The 21,040-nt window shown below is 40.6% G+C and overlaps 3 protein-coding genes across 4 annotated transcripts; 1 reads left to right on the top strand and 2 right to left on the bottom strand.

Moving 5' to 3' along the window:
- Positions 1–1,307: 1,307 nt before the first annotated feature.
- lsm7 (LSM7 homolog, U6 small nuclear RNA and mRNA degradation associated) lies at positions 1,308–4,152 on the bottom strand. Its single transcript, XM_020638986.3, has 4 exons — positions 4,105–4,152; positions 3,770–3,860; positions 3,552–3,623; positions 1,308–1,844 (listed from the first exon to the last, which is right to left on the bottom strand). The coding sequence occupies exons 1-4, from the start codon at positions 4,108–4,110 to the stop codon at positions 1,702–1,704; spliced, it is 312 nt and encodes a 103-aa protein (XP_020494642.1). The 5' UTR covers positions 4,111–4,152; the 3' UTR covers positions 1,308–1,701.
- A 138-nt stretch (positions 4,153–4,290) lies between these two features.
- LOC109987752 (kelch-like protein 23) lies at positions 4,291–6,448 on the top strand. The gene is made up of 3 exons (XM_020638950.3): positions 4,291–5,436; positions 5,547–5,958; positions 6,103–6,448. The coding sequence occupies exons 1-3, from the start codon at positions 4,452–4,454 to the stop codon at positions 6,404–6,406; spliced, it is 1,701 nt and encodes a 566-aa protein (XP_020494606.2). The 5' UTR covers positions 4,291–4,451; the 3' UTR covers positions 6,407–6,448.
- Positions 6,449–6,589: 141 nt separating this feature from the next.
- LOC109987762 (ceramide synthase 2) lies at positions 6,590–20,676 on the bottom strand. 2 transcript variants are annotated; one of them, XM_020638967.2, is made up of 11 exons: positions 20,591–20,676; positions 19,298–19,474; positions 17,153–17,270; positions 15,250–15,368; positions 13,691–13,748; positions 13,437–13,487; positions 11,243–11,335; positions 10,449–10,577; positions 9,361–9,467; positions 8,779–8,935; positions 6,590–8,684 (listed from the first exon to the last, which is right to left on the bottom strand). In XM_020638967.2, the coding sequence occupies exons 2-11, from the start codon at positions 19,471–19,473 to the stop codon at positions 8,478–8,480; spliced, it is 1,215 nt and encodes a 404-aa protein (XP_020494623.1). In that variant the 5' UTR covers position 19,474; positions 20,591–20,676; the 3' UTR covers positions 6,590–8,477. The 2 variants fall into 2 exon arrangements, with proteins under 2 accessions (XP_020494623.1, XP_065811945.1); XM_065955873.1 differs by lacking the exon at positions 20,591–20,676 and adding an exon at positions 19,955–20,402.
- Positions 20,677–21,040: the final 364 nt, after the last annotated feature.

The raw sequence follows: 21,040 nt of genomic DNA, 5'->3' as shown, positions 1-21,040 counted from the left end.
CTCACCTCGTTCTTCTCTCATTCCTCTACACGCTGACTTCTCGATATCTTACAGACCTCGGGGGAAATCAGACGGATGGAGGAAGACAAGGTTCAGGGCGAAGAGGCCCGCTATTTGTTCCACCTGTCGAAGGGCGTGTCGTGTTCGTCCCGCAGGTAGCTCACCTTTACAGTTTACTTTGGGAAGTCGACACGGCTTCAGAAATCTCCAACAGACCCTCCTCCCTTCAGTCCTGATCCCCTTTCGTTACACCCCAATGTGCACAGGCATTTCCACAGAGCGCCCATAATCTTCAGGTAAACAATGAACATCCAACTACTCCTATACGCAGCAGCACCATTGTTTGTGCTAGATGGAGAAACGTATTGCCATAAAATAGGACATTAAAAAGTCTAACAGAATCAGTACCCAGCCAGAGGCTTTTGCCCCTCTCCGCTCCATTGACACAGTGACTGAGCAGAGGAGGGTGAAGCCTTTTTACCAGGACTACAGCTTCTCTAATCACAGAGAGCTTTTACCTTGACTTAACTAACCTATTGCATTGTGTTTGATATTTATAGAGCGAGGAATTGTCGACCTCAAGATAATTCACTCCATTTGAACAGACTCTAGTCTAAAGGTACTTATATTTTACCATATATTGATAATGGATCTCTATACTTTAAATTTTGAGACCCTCTACTCTACTGGAGGAACAATCCTAACAAAGGTAAATCAGTTAAACTTACATTATTCCCCCCACCCTGCTTAAAGTGATTCCTTTTGAAAGCATGCATTACCACAGATGTCTCTTTGTCAGTGTGCAGACAGGCTTGAATGGCTTATCTTAACACACAACACACACTCCCTTTATCCCTTTAAACACTTTCAAAGATCACAATCAAATGCTTCAGTCAAGACAAATGGGCTGGAGTTCAGCCAATTCAGCAGTTTGCACAAAATACTTTTAATCATTACAAAGTTCATCCAGTGGCAGTAAAATATCTTCTTCACCTATGACCTTCTGACGTTTAATCAGATTTAACTTTTTAGCTGTTTATTTTTAACCAAAAGGTTTTCTCTCGGGCTAAATAAGGCAGCGATAACACCAAGCTGCAGATAGACTGTGAGATACAGACTTAGTAAGCAAGTGGTCAGACTTCTGAAGTGGATGAAATTTGGATGGGAAGAGGCTACTTGATTCACATCTGCTGAGCCACACACAGACCATCACAACAGAAGTTATCTGAATCACATTAGAATCACTGTGAAATTCTATCAATTTCCACATACAGCTTGCACACAGACAAGGAAGAATAACACTTAACTCACATTAGTATTTTATTTTCTTATCAAAAACAACAAAGAATAGTAAAAAGTTGACTTATTCTGGATAAAAAGAAAATGGTTACAATAACACATGCCAACTTTGTGGGCTGTTTACAACTCAAATCTTTTCAAACTTTTCACACCAGAGACAGAAACCAAAGTGAGGTGCTTAAAATGTCCTTTTGTAGATGAACTTTTGATTTGCACAACTGAAATTTGCTTCATTATACACATTATTACTGGTAAGTCTTAATATAAAACAACAAAAGACTTCACAAACATTTGTGTGTGTGTGTGTGTGTGTGTGTGTGTGTGTGTGTGTGTGTGTGTGTGTGTGTGTGTGTGTGTGTGTGTGTGTGTGTGTGTGTGTGTGTGAGAAACAGAGAGACAGTGTTAGCCATCCTGTTGCTGTATGAAGGGGTTCGGTATGGCTTCCATGCCGTCCTGAGGACAGATTAGTACTACAGAGGTTCCTCTGCACACCACCAGCCCAAGCTGCCGGGTGTCTTCTGTCAGCTTCAGCTGGTCATCTGGATCTGGACAGGCAAGAATGTGCAAGCGTTATTTACATGCAAACATTTGAGTTAAATGTTACGGAGGTACACTACCAGTGACAAGTTTGGAAACACCTGATTGAAATGCTTGTTTTTAATCTTGCTTGAATGTTTGACATGGGTTTCTTGTATAAATAAATAGAAATAGTCAAGTTGATGCCTACGAATGTATGCATTTCTTTCCAAAACAAGAATGTAATTAGGTTTTATTGTTATTGGTTTAATATCTGCCATTATTCTAAAATGTGGAAAATAGATCAAATAAAAAAAATAAAAAAACCTTCTATTAGTAAGTGTGCCCTTGATACAGCTTACAGTAGCTATATGATAACAATATAGTATTACTACATTATTGATTAGACAGTTACTGTTGTGTGTCCAACATTTTGACTTGTAGTGTATCTTCACAGATGAATATAAGTTCTTCACTTTGATTAATAGTTTACCCTTGCGGTCACTTTAAGTTTTTGTGGAGGCTCATTCATATGACAACATTTTCATCCGATGATAACAATTAGAAATGAGCTCAAAGGGACACTGGGCCTTACCGATATGCATACGTTTCAGGACCAAATTATTATATATATCCCCCCCCCCCAAAAAAAGTTATTTTACTTTAAGTTATTTGGATAAAACATTTAAATTTAATACAGAATGTCTACACTTGTCGCACACTAAATAAACTCCCAACTTTTACAACATATATATGTATTGAAAGTCAAATCACCAGATGTCACTCCCAAACTCTTTGTTTGAGCCCTTCACAGGGTCTGCACATCATTCATATATTGCAATTGTAAAATGAAACTCCTGATCAATCAAAACTTAATTTTATATTCCACAAAAGACTACTTCAAATAACAGTCATGTTTTGGAAGCTACAGTGACACTAGGTTGTACAGATTATTATTATTATTTTTTTTTAAGATTTATTTTTGGGCATTTTCTGCCTTTATTGAAGAGATAGGACAGTGGATAGAGTCAGAAATCAGGGAGAGAGAGAGAGAGAGAGAGAGAGTGGGGAATGACATGCAGGAAAGGAGCCACAGGTTGGATTCAGGAGAGCGCGCGCACTAAGCACTGTGCCACCAGCGCCCTGGTTGTACAGATTATTGACAATATTATAAAACCCCTTCTTATTATCGGCAGACGACGCCAACGATAACAGAACACTGCTGTCATTTCAGAGTATCCTCACTACTGCATAGACCTAGGCATTGTGATTACTGTAGTAGTTTTTGTATTTCCAGAGAGACCGCGCTTCATTTAAGTGTTCCCCGTAGTTCTCCTCTCATTTGACGGGATAAGGGCATTATTGGGTTTAAGACAGGTCAAGGTCATGTGCTGCAGGAATGACGCTTAAGTGGTGTGCAGGTAGTAGTAAACAGTGATCCAGGTTTTACATGTTGGTTGTTTTAATATTGTGTGTATATAAATCATTATAAGCCATCATCCAACCTTCAGTCAATCTAAAAATAAACATAGGTTAGGACATCTCCCCATACAGCTACAATAACTAGACATTTTCTCATTGGATAAAAGTGTCCTGTAGATGAAGGTAATTCACAGAACAACATTTTCAGTCACATTAAGTCCACTTCTGAGGGCATACTGACGCTTGATTTAACATTTCCTTCCTTCCTTCCTGTAAAGTTTGTACAGATTAAAGTTTGTTTCCATCTGACTTACCCCGCATGTACTCGATTGTGCCGTCCAGCACTAAGTTTAACAGAGGATCAAAGCCTTTCAGCACGCCGCTGGCTGAGAGAGAGAGAGAGAGAGAGAGAGGAGTACACAATGCATTATTCAGGAGGTTCTGTTCATTGACTATTTGAGGGGCATGTTTGGTCCCCCCCCCCCGGCTAAAACTTATTAGCATTATCTTATTAAACAATGCATCCACCTACCCTCCCGTCCTCCTTGAAACTTCACTCGAATCGGCTTGTCGATGTACTTTGACAAGTCAAAGATGCTCTCCTTCTTCTTCTTCTCTTTGTCCTGCACGGAGAAATTGGGACATTGTTTGAAACGCTAAATCACATGTAAGCTAGCCTCACTGTAGCTTCACTAGCCTAGCCAGGTTACACATGTTTATGTTTCTTTCCAAGAGTTTTTCCTGCATTTCAGGTTATGTAGACAATTAACAGGAAGTGACTCGGAGTTATTTCCCCCCACCGATAACGTTTAATTGTGTAAATGGCAAAGTGGCGTTTGAATGAAAACGAAAACCGTACGAACTTACCGTCATGTTAGCTGTTTGACACGGAAGTAAAACTTTGACCCCCAGATGCTCAACCAATGAAATCGCCGAGCGCTTTGCTGACGTCATTGTTTTTGGTTTTTAGAATATTGGTAATTCAACACCCGATGAACATTTGTAGCGTGTAATGAAAAACTATACGAGTTATCGTCCACGTATCTACATCCTCCAGTTTTTATTTGCATTGTTTTTTTAGTTTTTTTTTTAGGTATGACCTACTTTTTCCTGTTTGCATCTAGCCAGCCGACAGTCTATTAATAACACCAGTTGGTTGGTGTTTTGTAAACCAGGACGAGGACAAGGGACTACACATTAGAGGTTGTTGTGAAATGGCCTGCAGAGCTGACACTGATCCTAAACCTCAGCGTTTTGAATTCACAATTCTGTCTGAACAGATAAACAAACTCCAGGAGGATGAATGTGCTCTACATGTGCAAGATTCAGAGCCTGAGGTAATACCTGATGCTACCCTGCAGGTAGAAGGAGAGAGCTTTTATGTCAACCGTCGACGGCTAGCCCTCCACAGTCCATACTTCAGGGCTCTGTTTTTTGGATGTGGTGTAGAGAGCCGCAGAAGGACCATTGAGATCAAAGGTGTGGGTCTGCAGCATTTTAGGGTTTTGATGGAATACATCAGGACATGCAACATAGCTCTGACCAGAGAAAACGTTCTTGGGATCCTTGAGACTGCAGACTTTTTACAACTAGAGGGAGCCAGACTGCTGTGCTGCAAGTTCCTGGAGCGCGAGCTGCACCTCAGTAACTGTCTGGGGATGATGGCTTACGCTTGGAGGCTTGGCTGCACTCAGCTCTACAGGGTGGCAAGACGGGTGGTGCTCACACACTTCTCTGCTATTGCTGCCGATGAGGACTTCCTGTCCCTGTCTAAAGAGAACATTGCAGACCTTCTTGCCAGTGATGACCTGGCCATCTTCAAGGATGATCTTGCCCTGGAGGCCATCCTACGGTGGGTGTCATTTGACTCCCAACGAGAAGAGCATTTTCTGGAGCTCATTGAGCTGGTGAGGCCTGAGTTGCTCTCTTTACCATTTCTCACTGAACTGTTGACAAGAATGAAAAGCTCTGACCCCAGAGCCAAACTTGTCTGTATGCTGAATGAACAATTTCCAGAATCTTGGTTAGTGGGCAGGTCAATAAAGAGAACCAGGGCCAGAGAGACCCTCTTTGTCCTGGGCGGACCACATGATCAGGAGCAACAGGCACTGTACCAGTTTTACCCGCAGAGTGGTAGATGGCAGAGCTGTGCACCTCTACAGAGGAAGAACCTCACACAGTACTCTGTAGCTGCTCTAGGTAAGGGTTGAATAGGGATCAGGATGATGAAGATGTGGATAATGATGATGCATAATATTTCTCTACTTTCTTTATTTAACCCCTTATCCCATAACACCTACATTTTGTAGGAGACAATGTGGTTGTGACAGGCGGCTACTTCCGGGACGTCCTGTGGTTCAGTGTGGACTGGGTCAGGATTTACGAATGTGGGAACCAGCGCTGGCTTGATGGGCCGGCACTGCAGAAATCCAGGCACAGCCACTGCTCCATCGGGCTGGACTCTGCGCTGTATGTCCTAGGGGGCAGCATGGATGAAGGACTTGTGAGTGACGTAGAGAGACTGGTACTGGGGCCAGACAAAGGGTGGGAGGTGATCAGCCCCATGGTGAGGGCTGTTGAGAGGGCAGCCACTGCTACTCTAGGCTCATGCATCTATGTGGCATGTGGCCTGGATGAAAATGGGGAGGCGTATGGAGGAATTCAGCGGTACATGGTGAAGGAGGATCAATGGGATGTGGTCTCCTATTCCCCATTTCCACGGTGAGTAAACATTTAAATTACATGTTGACTCTTCTGCTTTGCTTAATGACACTGTCACAATGAATATTTATTTAATATAATATTTGTTTTAAGCTTTAATTGGAAGGGTTATTGTATGACTTTTTTTTTTTTTTACCCCATCAGTTATGACCTGGTTGCAACAGAGCTTAACGGTGCCCTCTACCTGTTTGGAGGCCAAGCTTTGCGATTCGACGTGGAAACAGACGAGTGGACCTTATTTGAGGAGGAATGTCTGGACAGTAAATTCTTCTCTGGCTGCACAACAGTCAGCGGACAGATATATCTGGTCAGTGAGAAAAAGAGTAACAAAGCAATCCCAAACATGGTACTGATGGACCCCTACATAGACACCTGCATGGAAGTGGATGATGCCATGCCCTGCTCTGTGCCCCTTAGAGGGTGTGTTACTGTGAGAATGCCTATTTGAAGGATAGCACGTTGATTTATTCTGCAAACCTCAGCTTTTTTTGTATATGTCTATGTACTAAAACGTCAAAAACTTAGATTAATTTCTAATAGGTCATGTCTTTGGCTTACGTGAAAAACGAAGCACAATTTAAATAAACAGACACAGGTGTAATCATTCACTTAAAAGAAGACAGCAGTGCTATTTATTTCAATAGTCATTTATTAAAACTTTTCAAGTTGACACAAAATCAATCAAGCAGCCATGTGAACTCTTAAGGGAACAGCAAAGTGTTACTTTCATGAAAACATGATTTCTTTTTTTATGTCTTTAAAAAAACAAACATAATTTTAGTTGGTGTAATGGGTGTGATATTAAGTGGATCAGCGCTTTTATTTCTCCACCAATTAAATCCCACTCTGTGTTGTGAGCCTCAGTGTTACAACTGAGACCCAACCTTCCTTCTGTTCCGGACATTCATTTTGTATAAGCTGAAGTAAGTGGACACAGGAACTTACTTTATGAGTTGCTATTAGCGACTTGTTCAAAATGAATATTATTTGTGGTTGTGAATTACAGCAATAAAGATTACTTAGATTTTAAAAAAAACAACATCTTTGCTGTTCTGTTGACAATCATCATAATCCAACCGTGAAACCAACCCTGGAAACAGCTTACAGAGAGTGAGCCTCGTCTTTCATTGTGATAAAATACGTACATGAAAAACTAAATAACCTCTTCATCCTATTAAAGTAGTAGAGCACTGTCATATCATATCAAAACATGTAATAAACTTGATCTTTACATTTCAGTAAGAGCTTTACGTGGATAAAGCATTTAAACTTTTGTAGACAACTCCCTGTCTATAAAATATCTCACATTTTATATTGGCCCTTATGTGAACAACCTTTTTTATGGCCTACAGACACCAGCAGCCTCACCTACATATTAAGCAGTAAAAACAGTGAAACCAGTGAAACCACTCACAGTAAGGTCTGCCCTGTGTGTTTGTCCAGTGTAGGTGTGTAATCCTACCTACACACAGTGCTTAAAAAAATCTAACTTTTGTCCTATTACAATATATACAAAGCAGCCGAGGCACAAAAATAAAGTCCAGCAAATTGTAACAAAAACCTTGTTGAGGAATCATGCTGCCTATCGTAATGATATTAAAGTAGAAAAAGGAACGCACAATCACTCATGGTTTAAGTCCACATTTAAATGAGCATTACTTTTTTTGTACATGCATCATCAGTCACATAGTAAGTGCCTTGTCTGTAAGTATGTGCTCTTTTTTGCGCACCAGGGGGCGCCATAGATTTTCTATAAGCCAAGACAAAAATAAATACTATTACAGAAAATAATGTAAGTTTAAAATACCAAAGAAAGTTCTGCAGGGAGATTATAATAACATAAACCTTTCCTGTTAAGTAAATGATTCATTAAAAATAGAGATATAAAGTGGTTTATCAACAGATTTGCTACAATCAAAGTCTATGTACAATCAATAATAATGTGTATGTTTGTGGATACAAAGCCAAGGGAGTGAATGCCTCTGAAATTCTACCTCTAGTTTATTCTGTTCAAAGATTATTTGACTTCATATTATATTGGAATATTTTAATTCCTGTATAAAAATCATATAATTTCTCATGTTGATTAAAGGAACGTGTAAATGCATCATAGCACGTCTACTGTCTTTCACCTTCATGTATTTACAAAGCAGTTAGAGTACAGTGACAATATATATAAAATCTTTATACTACACATAAAAAAGGGTAGACTGTCTACTTGTTTCGCCATATTTTTTTGAATTCTGGTGTGTGGGTGTTAGTAATGATGGTGTTTCTGCCTAATCTAATACTGGGGATGCAGATTTACAATCACCAGTTCTTCTCTTTCACTCTTTTTTTCAATATAAGCAGGATGCAGACTTACCCTCATCGGAAATCTTCAATGGACCATGTTCCATGTACACAAAGCCGAATGTTTGTATCATATGTCACTAAGAAGTTGATTGCCAATTGGTGGAAGGGGAAATAACTTTCTTCTTTTAAGGAGGTTTTGGTAGATGTTGGTGGAGGCTGCTCCACTATCTGGCTTTGGGCAGTCTGCTGTTTATATTCCGCTGGTTGGTCAAGTTATTCAGGACACAGTTGTTAGCCAGAGATGCCAGCTTGGAGTTTATTGTACCCTTTCTTTGCTCCCAGCTGCACTCGTCACCTTCTTCCTCAGGCTCCTCCTCTTCCTCTTTGTCGTCAACCTCACTGTCCTCATCGCTACGTTCATCACGCTCCACCTGAAGAGAGGGAATGGAATTAAACAGTCTTCATGGTGCCAAAGTAAATGTCAACATTGTCCTTCCACTCCTCATTTTGTTACATTGTCCTCACCTTGCCGAGGAACACAAACTTGTAGACCATTCGGAGAATGAGATAGGCCCAGAAGATGTGCAGTGCCTGCAGCACTAACAGCAGAGCATTGAAGAAATAATATCCAAAGAACGGCTTGAAGAAGTCAAGAGAGACCACCAGGGTTGAGTAGATCACTCTGGGAGACAGACACAGCAAGAGATGATCAGTTTTAGCTTCCCTACAGAACAAACTCCTGAAAGGATGAGACCTTTCTGACGACTAAAGTTGTGAAGAATCAATTATTTTGCAGGGAGTGTAAACCTGCTGCTCTTTGCTAAGAAACTAAAGACGGCAGGTTGTATGGAGAGAGAGAAAAAAGGGCAAAGATGTACAACAGATGCAGTTGGGCGCTCCAGAACAACAGAGCAGATTCTTTTCACCTCCAACTAAACATTACACTAAAGGAACTACAAAAACAGCATTCAAGATTAGTTACGCAAAGACACAGGCTTGAAAAAAAACAAACAGGTTATAAGTGCATCAAAACTTGCTCACTGCAAAATCTTGAGGAGTTGTGCAAAGCCATGAATTTGTTACATCTACTGCACCGTGATGTTTTACCTGCTGGGTAACACCACAAGTCTTGTCACCAGGAAAATCAATGAGAAGATGACAAACAGCGAGTCACATGTCTTCGTCCAGCCAGCATAGTGGAACATCTTGGCAGACTATCAGAAGGAAAAAGACTCTTATCAGTGATTGCAAAAAAAAAAAAAAGCGACCAAGCCAGCTTTCTTGTATGACTAATATCAGCATTGTTTCAAGAGTTGCCAAGGGACCTCCCAACTGTACGCTACTTGCCTTGACTTTATCAATTAAATTGATAGCAAATTAAAAGTTTTACTCCAATTGTGAGATTGCTATCATTCACATGTAAATCCAATTATAAAACCAAAGGCAGGACAGAGATGATTGAAATAAGGTGTTAAAGTTAATAAAAGACTGTCACAAGCCAAACTGTGATAAATAATCGTTAATTGTCAAATTTCTTTGATTTCTTTGTCTAATACACCTTTACAGTTCCACACATAGATACTAATGCCAGTCTGTAGAGCGTCTGTCTGTATATTACACCCACATCATTGTCGCTCTTTGTGCCAGACCCCATTAGTCACGCCTAAGGTCACAGGGCTGGCTCTACATATTTCCTCAGCTTTAAGCTGACAGTTACAGTCTTACTTGTCTGATGTTATCAGTAAAATGTTGCAACCAGGAAAATCAGCCTCACAATAAACCTACAGTCTCACAGAGGGGGTTGCAAATAATCATTTTACAGCCACAAAAATCTTCTTTTTTTTTTAAACTGACAATAAGGCTTTTCTATGCAGGACTTATTTGATACCGGACGTCTGGTTATGATGTCTTTGAGTAAGAGAATGCAAACTACACAATGGCTGTATTCAAGTCAACTTCCCTGTGACCTTTGTGCAGTTTTGTGGTTTAACAGCAGTTCATGAGAGTAGACTAAATTCATTCAATTTGAATGGTGCATTTTGCATTTCCTACTTCCTTGTTATCTAATTTGAAGTACATAATACCTGAATATATGAAGATGACAATTGTATAAGCAAGGTGAAATATGTCAAATAGACTGCAAAGCTAGACACCTTGACTATTATTCAATAGAAAAATCAGGTCTGGTGATTTACCTCCAGAAGGAAGTCAGAGGAGTCGTGTACCAGCATCACCAGGGTGCCAACCCTCACATAGTTGGCACAGTAGGAGAAACCAATGAGGAATAAGGTGGCGATGTGATGAATGACCTGCTCATTGAAATCCTGGAACACACAGAGACCACACAGTATGAGGAAAATGTACACTAGCACAACCAACACGTCAGCAGCTTTTGCTCTGCTGCCTTTTTCATCAAAAGTGTCCAAGAATTTGAAAGGGACATTGACATATTGTCTGGACTGATTTATTATTTTGTTGGACACTTGAAACATCCTTGGTCAGCAGCATTGACACGTTGGGTAAACCACACACAACCACGTATTTTATCCAGAGAAATTGGGAATTAAGGCTGCAGCAGGGTCTATATTGAGTGTATTTTTGGATATATATATAAGGCCTATCAATTTAATATTAATATTTTTTAATTTACATGAATTTAACAGTAGGTGCCAAACTCTTTCTAAATATTTCAGATCCTGCAGCACTGCTGTTTTAAAATGACAGACACACAAAGTACACAAACATGATGTAATACCAGATTATCTAGTGCATAATCCGTATTTAGTTTAATCCTGCAAAAGAAAAGCAACATTTGGATTACACTGCAAAAAAAGGGCAGAGAGTGATGACATAATTCAGTTTTGACCATTTGACTAACAGTTCAAAACTCAAGAAGAAGCCATCTGGAAACCAGCAGGATTTTGCTCTGAGCTTTTAGATTATGTGTGTATGTGTGTGTGATTGCATGTGTGTATTTGAGCTCACTTACTTTTCGCTTGACATCCACAGACACAGACAGCAGCAGGGATAAATAGAATCCCATTTCGAGGATGTAATACCAATGATGAGCCTCAGACACAGGCTGAGGAATGAGAAGAAGAGAAACAATCAGTCAAATGTTTACATTCAGTGGTATGTGACTGCTGCTTATCAGTCTAGCATCAGGAAAACAAACTTTAGTACTGTTGTAAACTGAAGAATTAACTGCTTTTGCTGACCGACTCTGGCTTCTCCCGCATGTGTTTGCTGAGAAAGATGTGAAGACTTTTGGGGAAGTGACCATGTTCACACAGATGCCATTGAAGTCTGGCTTCACACTCAGGGTGTACCGCTCAAATGCCCTATAATGTCATACTGATGTGTTCCAGGTTATAAATTCATGTAAATGTCTGAAAATGTGTCATCATTTGAGCATTTTCTGATTGATCATCAACAGAGGTGACAATGGATCAAGGAATGGTATTTCATTCACTTGATGACCCATTGGCTACCCTCAGACAAAAACTTATGTGAGCATTCAACCCTTTCTTAACAGAGCTGTCAGCAAATTATGCATTTTCTATTGTATCATACAACACAACCAAAAACTAATTTGAGCATTCAGCCACTTCCTAGCTATTGTTAGTATTAGCTAGGGGAGGCTGAATGCTAATATTAGCTTTTTCCTGATGGCAGCTGATTTCTTATAGCCTACTTGTTATGTCGCTTTAACATCTGCTCAAATGTCCCTCCAGATTTGTGGCAAACGTCCTTTGCCTCTTTCTCTGCATTTCTATAAATAAAACATAAATAAACAGCAACATGAGACACTATTACATTGTAACAGTTTTTAGAGTCCCAATGAAGCTAAACTTTGAGTAACTAACTGCAGTGTCGTATTTCTAACTGAGACGGGATAGAACCAATCACAAGATAGAATAAACATAATGTAGGGATGGCTGTGATTGGATCGTTAGCTTCAACAAAGCTTTTTAATTGGTTGTGAAATTAGTAAACGCCCCTGATAACAGGATGAGTCATTTGAAACGTTTCGTAGGAAGACAAAAGGTACATTTACTGTGATTTAAAAAAACACTCAGATAATGCTTTATTGAAATATATTTGGCAGATAAATGAACGTGTAACAAAGGAACGCTGGATTAGAACTGGAAAATGTATTTTTCATTTCATGGGGACTTTACATTTTCCATTGAGTGTGATGTCAGAGGAAATTGGCTGCCTTGTGAACATGGTAAATAGAGCCCTGAAAGTAGCCAAATAAAAAATCCTTCACTTTCACATCAAGAAGGAACTGTATGTTATCACAACAGCAAACCTGTTTTCCAGAAGAGGAAATGTTTTCATTTCAAGAAAGTGGTGTGTGTACTATCTTAAATCTAAACCGTTTGTGTAAAAACCCCTGCATTCAAGGTTTGAAGCACAATGGCAGGAAGTTGACAGGGGCATTTACCTCCTAAAACCACATCCTTTCTCTCGGTCAGAGGCAACGAGACCTCAAAACAAGGTGAAAAAATGTCAGGTGTTGTGTTGCCTGCAGGAGGTGTTTGCTGTTCAAGGCCATGACCCCGCAAGGAAGGGATGTTTACTACTGAGGAATGTCGACCTGCAGGCAGAACTAACTGCCACAAACATAGCAGAGAGATTAGCTTAAAAACTGTTAAGGAAGCGAAGGAGTAGACTTAAACGTTAGAGGGGTTGGAGAAGTTTAATGACAAAACTGTGTCATAAACTCAAAATATACCATGACTAAATCCTTCAACAAACACTTAAGACTTTGTTTTACTGAGTTCCTCCCAGCTATTGTTTTCCTTCGCACGTTCCTTCTTAACGGATGAGTTAATGTCCCAGCTGTACCAGAGAAATAGCTCTATATTGCATTAGGACTTTATATTGAGTATAGATTATTATCACTGCTAATAAATCTGTCATATATCTTTCAAGTCATTACAATGTCAGGAAATAGTGAAAAAAAAAATCATCATACTTGGTTTTTAACAGTCTGAAGCCGAAAGTATTCAACTCATGATCATAATCAATGAAGATAATGGAAAAGAGGCCTTGTGTGGAAATAGCTGGATCAAGCAAAGAATGCATAGATTATCAAACATTTTTATTTATGACTAATTACTTAAGAAATGTTTTGTTAAATTAATGTCTGCTCAATCTTGCAATTTTGTTCTCACCTGTTTTGGATAACCCCTCCAACACTCTCTTTGATCCCAGAACCATGGAGTCTGAAAGATGAAACAACCAACATCAACAGTCTTCACATCATACAAGCTTGAGGATGAATGTTAACTCAACTCTTGCAAACCATTAAAGTTACACAGTGGATGTCTATGAGTCCACAAGAGATAATAAAAATGTGCATGTCTTATTGCTAACACACAAAACAACGTCCCATTGTCAGTCCTAGTGTAGTTGGTAGCACACTTACATTAATTAAAGAGGCCAGCCCCGCAGTGAACGCTACGAGGTAGAAGACAAAACGCCAGCTGCAACGATGAAAAGAACACCATCACTTGTTAGAGACTGCAGTATGAATTAAATACGTGAATACGGATAATCATGTGTGTAAATTATATAATTGTGTTTGGAAATAAATCAAGCTCTAGACTTAAAATATGGCAACCAAGTTTAGTCTTTAAAGCTAAATGTAATTCTAGTTTGAAATGACTTTTGAAATAGAAAGTGAGATTATCCATCCATCCATCCATTTTCTTGGAGGTCGGGTCGCGGTGGTAGCAGGCGCAGTAAGTCAACCCAGACTTCCCTCTCCCCAGCAAAGTTTTCCAGCTCCTCCTGGAGGATTCCAAGGCGTTCCCAAGCTAGACGAGCTATATAATCCCTCCAACGCATTCTGGGTCTGCCCCAGGGTCTCCTCCCAGTTGGTTGTGCCTGGAAAACCTCTAAAGGGAGGCGTCCAGGAGGCATCCTTAACAGATGCCCAAATCACCTCAACTGGCTCCTTTCGATGCGGAGGAGCAGCGGCTCTACTCCGAGATCCCCCTAATGTCCAAGCTCCTCATCCTATCTCTAAGGCTGAGCCCAGCCACCCTCCGGAGGAAGCTCATTTCGGCCGCTTGTATCCGTGATCTCATTCTTTCGGTCACTACCCGTAGCTCATGACCATAGGAGAGGGTTGGAACGTCGATCGACCGGTAAATCGAGAGCTTCGCCACAACGGTCCGGCACAACGCCTTCATTACTGCTGCCGCCGAGCCAATCCGTCTGTCAATCTCATGCTCCATCCTACAAGACCCCGAGATGCTCGAACTCCTCCACTTGGGGCAAGGACTCACTCCCCACCCGAAGAGAGCAATCCACCTTTTTCCGGCAGAGAACCATGGCCTCGGACTTGAAGGTGCTAACCCTCATCCCAGCCGCTTCGCACTCGGCTGCAAACCGCCCCAATGCCTGCTGGAGGTCCCAGCTTGAGGAAGCCAACAAAACTATGTCATCTGCAAAAAGCAGAGACGAGATTTTGAGGTCCCCAAACTGGAAACCCTCCTACCCCCCGGCTGCTCCTTATGATCCTGTCCATGAAGATCACAAACAGGACCGGTGACAACGGGCAACCCTGGCGGAGGCCAACACGCACTGGGAGCATGTCTGACTTTGTGCCGAGGATGCGGACACAGCTTCCACTTTGGTCATACAGGGACCGGATGGCTCGTACCAACGGCCCCGGTGCCCCTTATTCCCGCAGTACCCCCCACATGATCCCCCGAGGGACACGGTCAAAAGCCTTCTCCAAATCCACAAAACACATGTAGACTGGATGAGCAAATTCCCATGCTCCCCCAAGAAGCCCTGCGAGGGTAAAGAGCTGGTCCACTGATTATTATTTGCTAAAAAAATATAAAGGGGGCAGTTTTACTGAAAACCAGCTTTTGACATGACAAGATTTGTATTCTTTCCTTCATAATATAATATAAGCCTTTTATAACTTTAACAGACAGACAAGCCTCTATGTCTAAGTCTTCAAATACTCACGAGGCCTCGCGGAACTTTTTAGTGTTACTAGGTCGGTCCTGGTTCCTTCTGTGCCTGAACCAGGACTGGATCTTTCTCTGTGAGAGACCGCATTGCTTCCCCAAGGTCGCCACCTCACTCTGAATACACACAAACACAAATGCATATGTAAAGATTCAGGGTTGGACTGATATTTGCATTTCAGAAGAGGTTTACTGCTGCCGGCTGCTCTCTCAACTCCTGAGACACAATATTTTACGTGATGTTTTACAAACCAAAGCTCCTTGCTGATGTCTATGACAGCTGTGTTACTACTTTGCTTAACAAATTCAAATCATCCAAACTGTTAGGTGTTGTTAATAGTATGTGTGTCTTTGCTAAAACGTGGACCCCCTTCAGATAAATTAAGTGCTTCATTTTTCATGTTATCATTCTAGAATTTGCTTTCTTTTATTTCTAATGATTATACTCTCTAAGGTCCACTTCCTGGTTGATGATGATGCTCTCATAAACATGCACTCTTGAATGCCCCTTGCTCCACCAGGTGTTGGTAAGGTGGCCTGTACCAAGTTGGACTTTAGGATGGGGGAGGATGCAACAATTGATTTTTTAATTATTCTTTCAAACCAGCCATAGTAAAAATAACTCTCGCTTGAAGACTAGGTTGTATAATTTAATGACTGATGTTACTAATATCCTTATTAGCTGTAACACTCTGTTGAACTCTGCCCTTGCATTTACCCTTGCATGTGGTTAAACCAGGAAGTATTTAAAGCCTTTGTTTGGTCCTATGTGTATGTTGGCTATGAAACACCTGGTTTATGTAGGTTTCTCTTGTTTTTTATATTAATGATTGTGATTTGGATGTAACACCAAGGCAAAGCTCAGAACTAAGTCTCTGGAGTGTTGTGATTATGTTAGTTCTCCAAACCTCCCACAAAGTCAGGGGTTTAACAGTACTCTAACAATAGCTCTATACTTGCATTGTGTCCAAGGAACCTACTTTAAAGCATAAACACTGAGGATGCAACATTTTCCCTTTACTGTATTGAGCTAATGCATCCTAAAATATATATTTCAAACTTCTTGGCCTGTTCCAATTGTGCCTGTTGCCAGATATTTACATGTCAGATCAACAAAGGCATCAAGCAGAAGCCTTTGCTGCAGCTGTTTAGGCCACATGCAAAGTGATGATTTGAATGTAAGTCGTGGCACACGGGCAAACCTGGAACAGTGCTCGGGGAATTTTATTCTATAAGTTGTGACAACTCTTTTCCCATCATTGGTGTTATCTTGTCAAACAAAATCAGAAGGAGGTTGGAGAATTCCCATGTAAATGTTTATATCACTTTCCTGCACCTGTTTACTGATTTAGGGAAAAGAAAGGAACACTTTTTGGAAGGGCAGTTGTGAATATTTTCACAAAATGAAATGATGACAATAAAGGGTGCTCAAGAAATAACTAATAACTAAAGGGGACCAGACAGCATACTGATGTCAGTGCTATTAGAGGAAATTATCATATAACACTGAACAGGCCTAACACAAAACATTACAATTTCCTGTATCATGACAGAGTATACCTGTGCAATATTATAAACACATTAGCCCCTGTGTGACTTGTGTGTATTAGATTCTTCTCTTTTTTTATTAGTTCCTTTTTTTCACATGAACTGCTAAAAATAGGATGTTTTTTGCATAACTCTGAAATGCATCCAGGGACAACAGATAACTTTCTTGCCAACTGTGGGGAAAATACTCATAAATAATCAAATGTATCAATATACCACTCATTCCAGATCAAAAAGTCCTGTGAGTGCAAACGATAATTAAAAGCTATTCAGATGTGGATTGCAGGACAATACTGAGAGATTTTAGGGAAGGTTTACATAAAGGTTAGAGAGGTAAGTCAAACAGAACAAACTGGTGATGGTTGCCGCCTGTACTGTTTGTAGAAGGTTTCCAGCTTCGGGATAGGAGCGGCTCGGATCCTAATCCGGTCCTTCACTCCTAATTGTTTGCTTAATGGGACGGCAATGAGCCTGTGAGGACAGACAACAACAAAAAAAGACAGAAAATATAATTGCAGAGGGATCAACATGAGATGACATCAACAACTGCTCAATGTGATCCTAGCAAGGGACAATATAGAGCGACAGAATCAAGATATCTCATTTTGAGATATCTCATTAAGTGTCGCTCCTGACAGCCTGCAAAGCTCCTCCCATGAGCGTATTGTGACAAATGGCCAGGCGCTTTGTCGTCACCTTACATAGCATCAAGAGACCTCTGATCTGCATGACTTTAGTTTTACAAAGACAAGACAGAGCCACAGAGAAGAACAGGGACAATGTGTCACAAGCAAGATGTTTAGATAAAAGTGTGTGTGTGTGTGTGTGTGTGTGTGTGTGTGTGTGTGTGTGTGCGTGCCAGGCATAATAACATGTGTGTGTAATTCTAGCTCAGAGATAGTCATCCTGAAGTGGGCAGGGAGGGAGAGATCAGAGAGAATGAGAAGGTCAGCTTTAGAGACAAGTATGTTCTCTTGTTACAGGAACCTCTAACGCGCACACACACACACACACACACACACACACACACACACACCCCTACCTCAATACAGGGAAACAGCTGCAGAGCAGGATCATCGAATAAAGACACCCATTAAGCTGACATCGGCTACAGCTTCACAGACATGAGCAACACATTAATACTTCACTGGATAGCACTCAGACACTCAGGTTCACGCTGGTATTAAGCATAATATTTTTTGACGCTTCCAATGCAAGAAATTCAATTAAACAAACTGCACAAAAGACTTTAAGCCAAACAATGTTACTAATCTCTCACAGTTAATGCCAAGCAATCTTACATAGTTTTCAAGGTTTTAGGGCATATACAGCAGCTGATAAGAAGTATGCAAACACAAGCCTCTTATCAGTTCATACATCACATGTCACATCATCCTCTTACGGTCACTTTTAACTCTAATGCCAGTAAGAGGCATTAGTTGCTAAAACATTTTCTGTATTAGCGCAGCAGGAGGCAAAATGTATCAAGATGATGGACCATGGATGTGCAAAAAAAAAAAATCGAAATCAGGGTCTGTGATCTAATTTGTGTTGGTTTCAGGGTCATTTACATTTTGTTTTAACATCAGTGTGCATTAAATTGAAATGGCCCTGGATATATGCATATTCAAATGCAAACTAGGGTTTTGAATTTGAATTTTGAAAAACCACTTTCCTCACAGCCCATTGCGGTATTATCAGATATCCTGTTTTGCCCAACCAACACTCAATTACACCCAAAACACTGGGTTTACTAAAAAGAAGGGGCAAGAAAAGCAAATAGCCTTGAAACCTAAAATAGCCAGTTTGGGGCATTTTAGCTTGAAAAAGTGAAGTTTTCCCATCCATCTTTTGTTCCTGCTGTACACCCAGTGATGGGTATATCTCCACTAAAAGGTTGCAGAGGCCATTAGAGTCTACAAAAAATAGCCATTCAGCATTAGTTTAGCCTGTGTCTGGGGTTTCCTTTTAAATTACACAAGCTTTTAAGAAGCACCAACAAAGCTGCTGTATCAGAGTAATTATCCTGCCTTTCCCTCCCTGTACAACACATTTAATAGGACTGAATTAAATTCCCCTGGGGAGGAGAGAGGGCTTTCACACAGTCAGCAGCTAAAACCTGTCTACTCATGATGCTCATCTCTCCCACTGCCTGTTTGATAAATGCTTTCCATCTACAGGGAGCTCTAATGAAGGATAAAGGAGCCATTATCCTGTGCCACACAAGCAGTAAACCAGTTATCCAGCCAGCATGACAATGCAGATGAAGGCGGAAGTCAGACCCAAGCAAAGATATAACCATTATGCAGAACTGTTTCCTTGTAACACATTCAGTCAGTCAACACTCAATTTAAAAGTTGTAGTCCACCGTAAATCTTAGAAACATACTGCTTCAGAGAATCAAACACAGCAGGAGTCTTAGTTTAGTCAATATTTAAAATGTGATCTTGCATTTGTGGTTTCATGATCCAGCTGTGGTGGAGGCTGTTGTGTCTCACCTCTCAAAGACGTATCTGAGCGCTATAAAGGCAAAGGCCAGTGGCAGGGTGTAGATAAGATCCCTGGGTAGAGGGAAGCGGCCCTCGTCCTCGTTCACCTCAATGTCCCGCCAGCGGATACCAGGGGGGAGCCAGTACTCCTCCTGCCAGAGCCACTCATTAAACAGGGCCTCCATCCTGAGTGGAAGAGCACATTGTGTCATGTTTCTGCTAAAACTTTAACGCCTTATTACGATTTATGCAAAAGAGCAACTAAGAACCAAAAGGTTAGATGTTAAGAGACATTGGAGCATAGGAGAGCAGGGTCGTTTATGTTCAACATTCACACTCTTAAATGTGCTTCTAAAGATCGCCCATGATACATATGTTCTCATGAGTTTATTTGAATGATCTCTTGATCTTAAAATGATTGATCGTTGATCCATGATCACTTAACTTCAAATTAAAGATGCAACTTTAAGTAGGCTACCCAAAAACAGGAAGGCATCTTAAAAATACCACCAACGGTCCCAGAAACATATTCAGTCTAATATCATTTTCCACTAGGAAAAGCATTGAATAATCATATTTGTCAAGCTTAAACACTGTACACCAGATTCTGGGTGGGTGGGTGTGTGTGTGTAAAGATGTCAGAAACAATAAAGTGATAATACTTACTTTTAGTCAGGTAATCCATTAATTGTTTAATCTCTTTAGGCTAAGGCATCAAAATCAAACAAAAGATGACTAAACTACAAGAGATTACATAACCTACAAAAAAACACCTTAGTGGGTGCATACAAGGCTTCAAGTGCTCTGTAACGAAAATATACGGGCACGCGCACGCACACCAACACAAGCACACTTAAAAAGTAACACGGAGAAAGATGAGCATCAGAGAAAAGCTTCCAGCGATGAAAAATGTACATGCTCAACCCTGAAATAATTGCGTTTACAAACGGTTCCCTCCTGCGTCATATTGACCAGCATATTGATAATAGCGGTATAGAAAGACAACATAGCCTACGTCAAAGCGTCCATGCACCCTGCGCATAACCGAAAGTGTTTAACAGCCCAGCATCACATAGGATACTTTATTTGTAGAGATAAATCAATAAGTAGCACAAAAAACTGCAACATAGTATCAAGAGAAATCCCACAAAATCCAACCTTACAGCCTCAAAGTGAACGGCTTCCAAACAAACAGACGATACCTTTTGAACCAACATATCTATTTTAAACGCCAGGAACCCCTTTAAAATCTTCTTTTTTTTTAAATCCCTAACACAATAATAAATGCGACATTGCGGTTACCTGTCTGCGATCCTGTGATGGGGATGGGAAGCATACAACGGAGAATGGGAGAGGAGGAGGAGCACGTTTGACGCAACCTGCTCCCACTTTGAGGGCGGAGGGAGGCACGTGCTGTCATCATCACCACTATCATCATCACCATCATCACCATCATCACCATCACCATTATCATTCTATCAGTGTCTAGCTAAGCGTACGGACGTCATTTCAAAGCAACCAAAACACATTGTATGACTTATGCAGTCTCTGGCTGTAACAAAGCCTAGAATGGTTTCGTTGCTATAACTGATTCCTTTCTTTTTTAAATAACCTGTTTAAATTACGATATTGAATATTTTACTGGTATAGGAAAATGTTGATTCATTTGATTGAAAAAAAGTAGCCTAAACTATGATATATAAATTAAATAGGCTAATAAAAAGCCTAATTTAACACTGGTGCCATAATGAC

Source organism: Labrus bergylta, chromosome 6, assembly GCF_963930695.1.
Source record: "Labrus bergylta chromosome 6, fLabBer1.1, whole genome shotgun sequence".
NCBI classification, from domain to species: Eukaryota; Metazoa; Chordata; class Actinopteri; order Labriformes; family Labridae; genus Labrus; species Labrus bergylta.
Note: the sequence above shows the minus strand (reverse complement) of the source record. Positions and strands in the feature narration are given on the sequence as shown.

What these genes read in the sequence shown, in the direction of transcription:
- LOC109987752 (XM_020638950.3), top strand. Translation starts at nt 4,452, where the DNA reads ATGGCCTGCAGAGCTGACACTGATCCTAAACCTCAGCGTTTTGAATTC. An exon ending in GTACTCTGTAGCTGCTCTAG is followed by an intron (nt 5,437 to 5,546) that starts GTAAGGGTTGAA and finishes TACATTTTGTAG; the next exon opens with GAGACAATGTGGTTGTGACA. An exon ending in TCCTATTCCCCATTTCCACG is followed by an intron (nt 5,959 to 6,102) that starts GTGAGTAAACAT and finishes TTACCCCATCAG; the next exon opens with TTATGACCTGGTTGCAACAG.
- LOC109987762 (XM_020638967.2), bottom strand. Translation starts at nt 19,473, where the DNA reads ATGGAGGCCCTGTTTAATGAGTGGCTCTGGCAGGAGGAGTACTGGCTC. An exon ending in ACAGGCGGCAACCATCACCA is followed by an intron (nt 15,369 to 17,152) that starts GTTTGTTCTGTT and finishes GTGTGTATTCAG; the next exon opens with AGTGAGGTGGCGACCTTGGG. An exon ending in CCTCTGACTTCCTTCTGGAG is followed by an intron (nt 9,468 to 10,448) that starts GTAAATCACCAG and finishes TCCTTCTGATAG; the next exon opens with TCTGCCAAGATGTTCCACTA.
- lsm7 (XM_020638986.3), bottom strand. An exon ending in GTTTCAAGGAGGACGGGAGG is followed by an intron (nt 3,624 to 3,769) that starts GTAGGTGGATGC and finishes TCTCTCTCTCAG; the next exon opens with CCAGCGGCGTGCTGAAAGGC. An exon ending in CACAATCGAGTACATGCGGG is followed by an intron (nt 1,845 to 3,551) that starts GTAAGTCAGATG and finishes TTGCCTGTCCAG; the next exon opens with ATCCAGATGACCAGCTGAAG.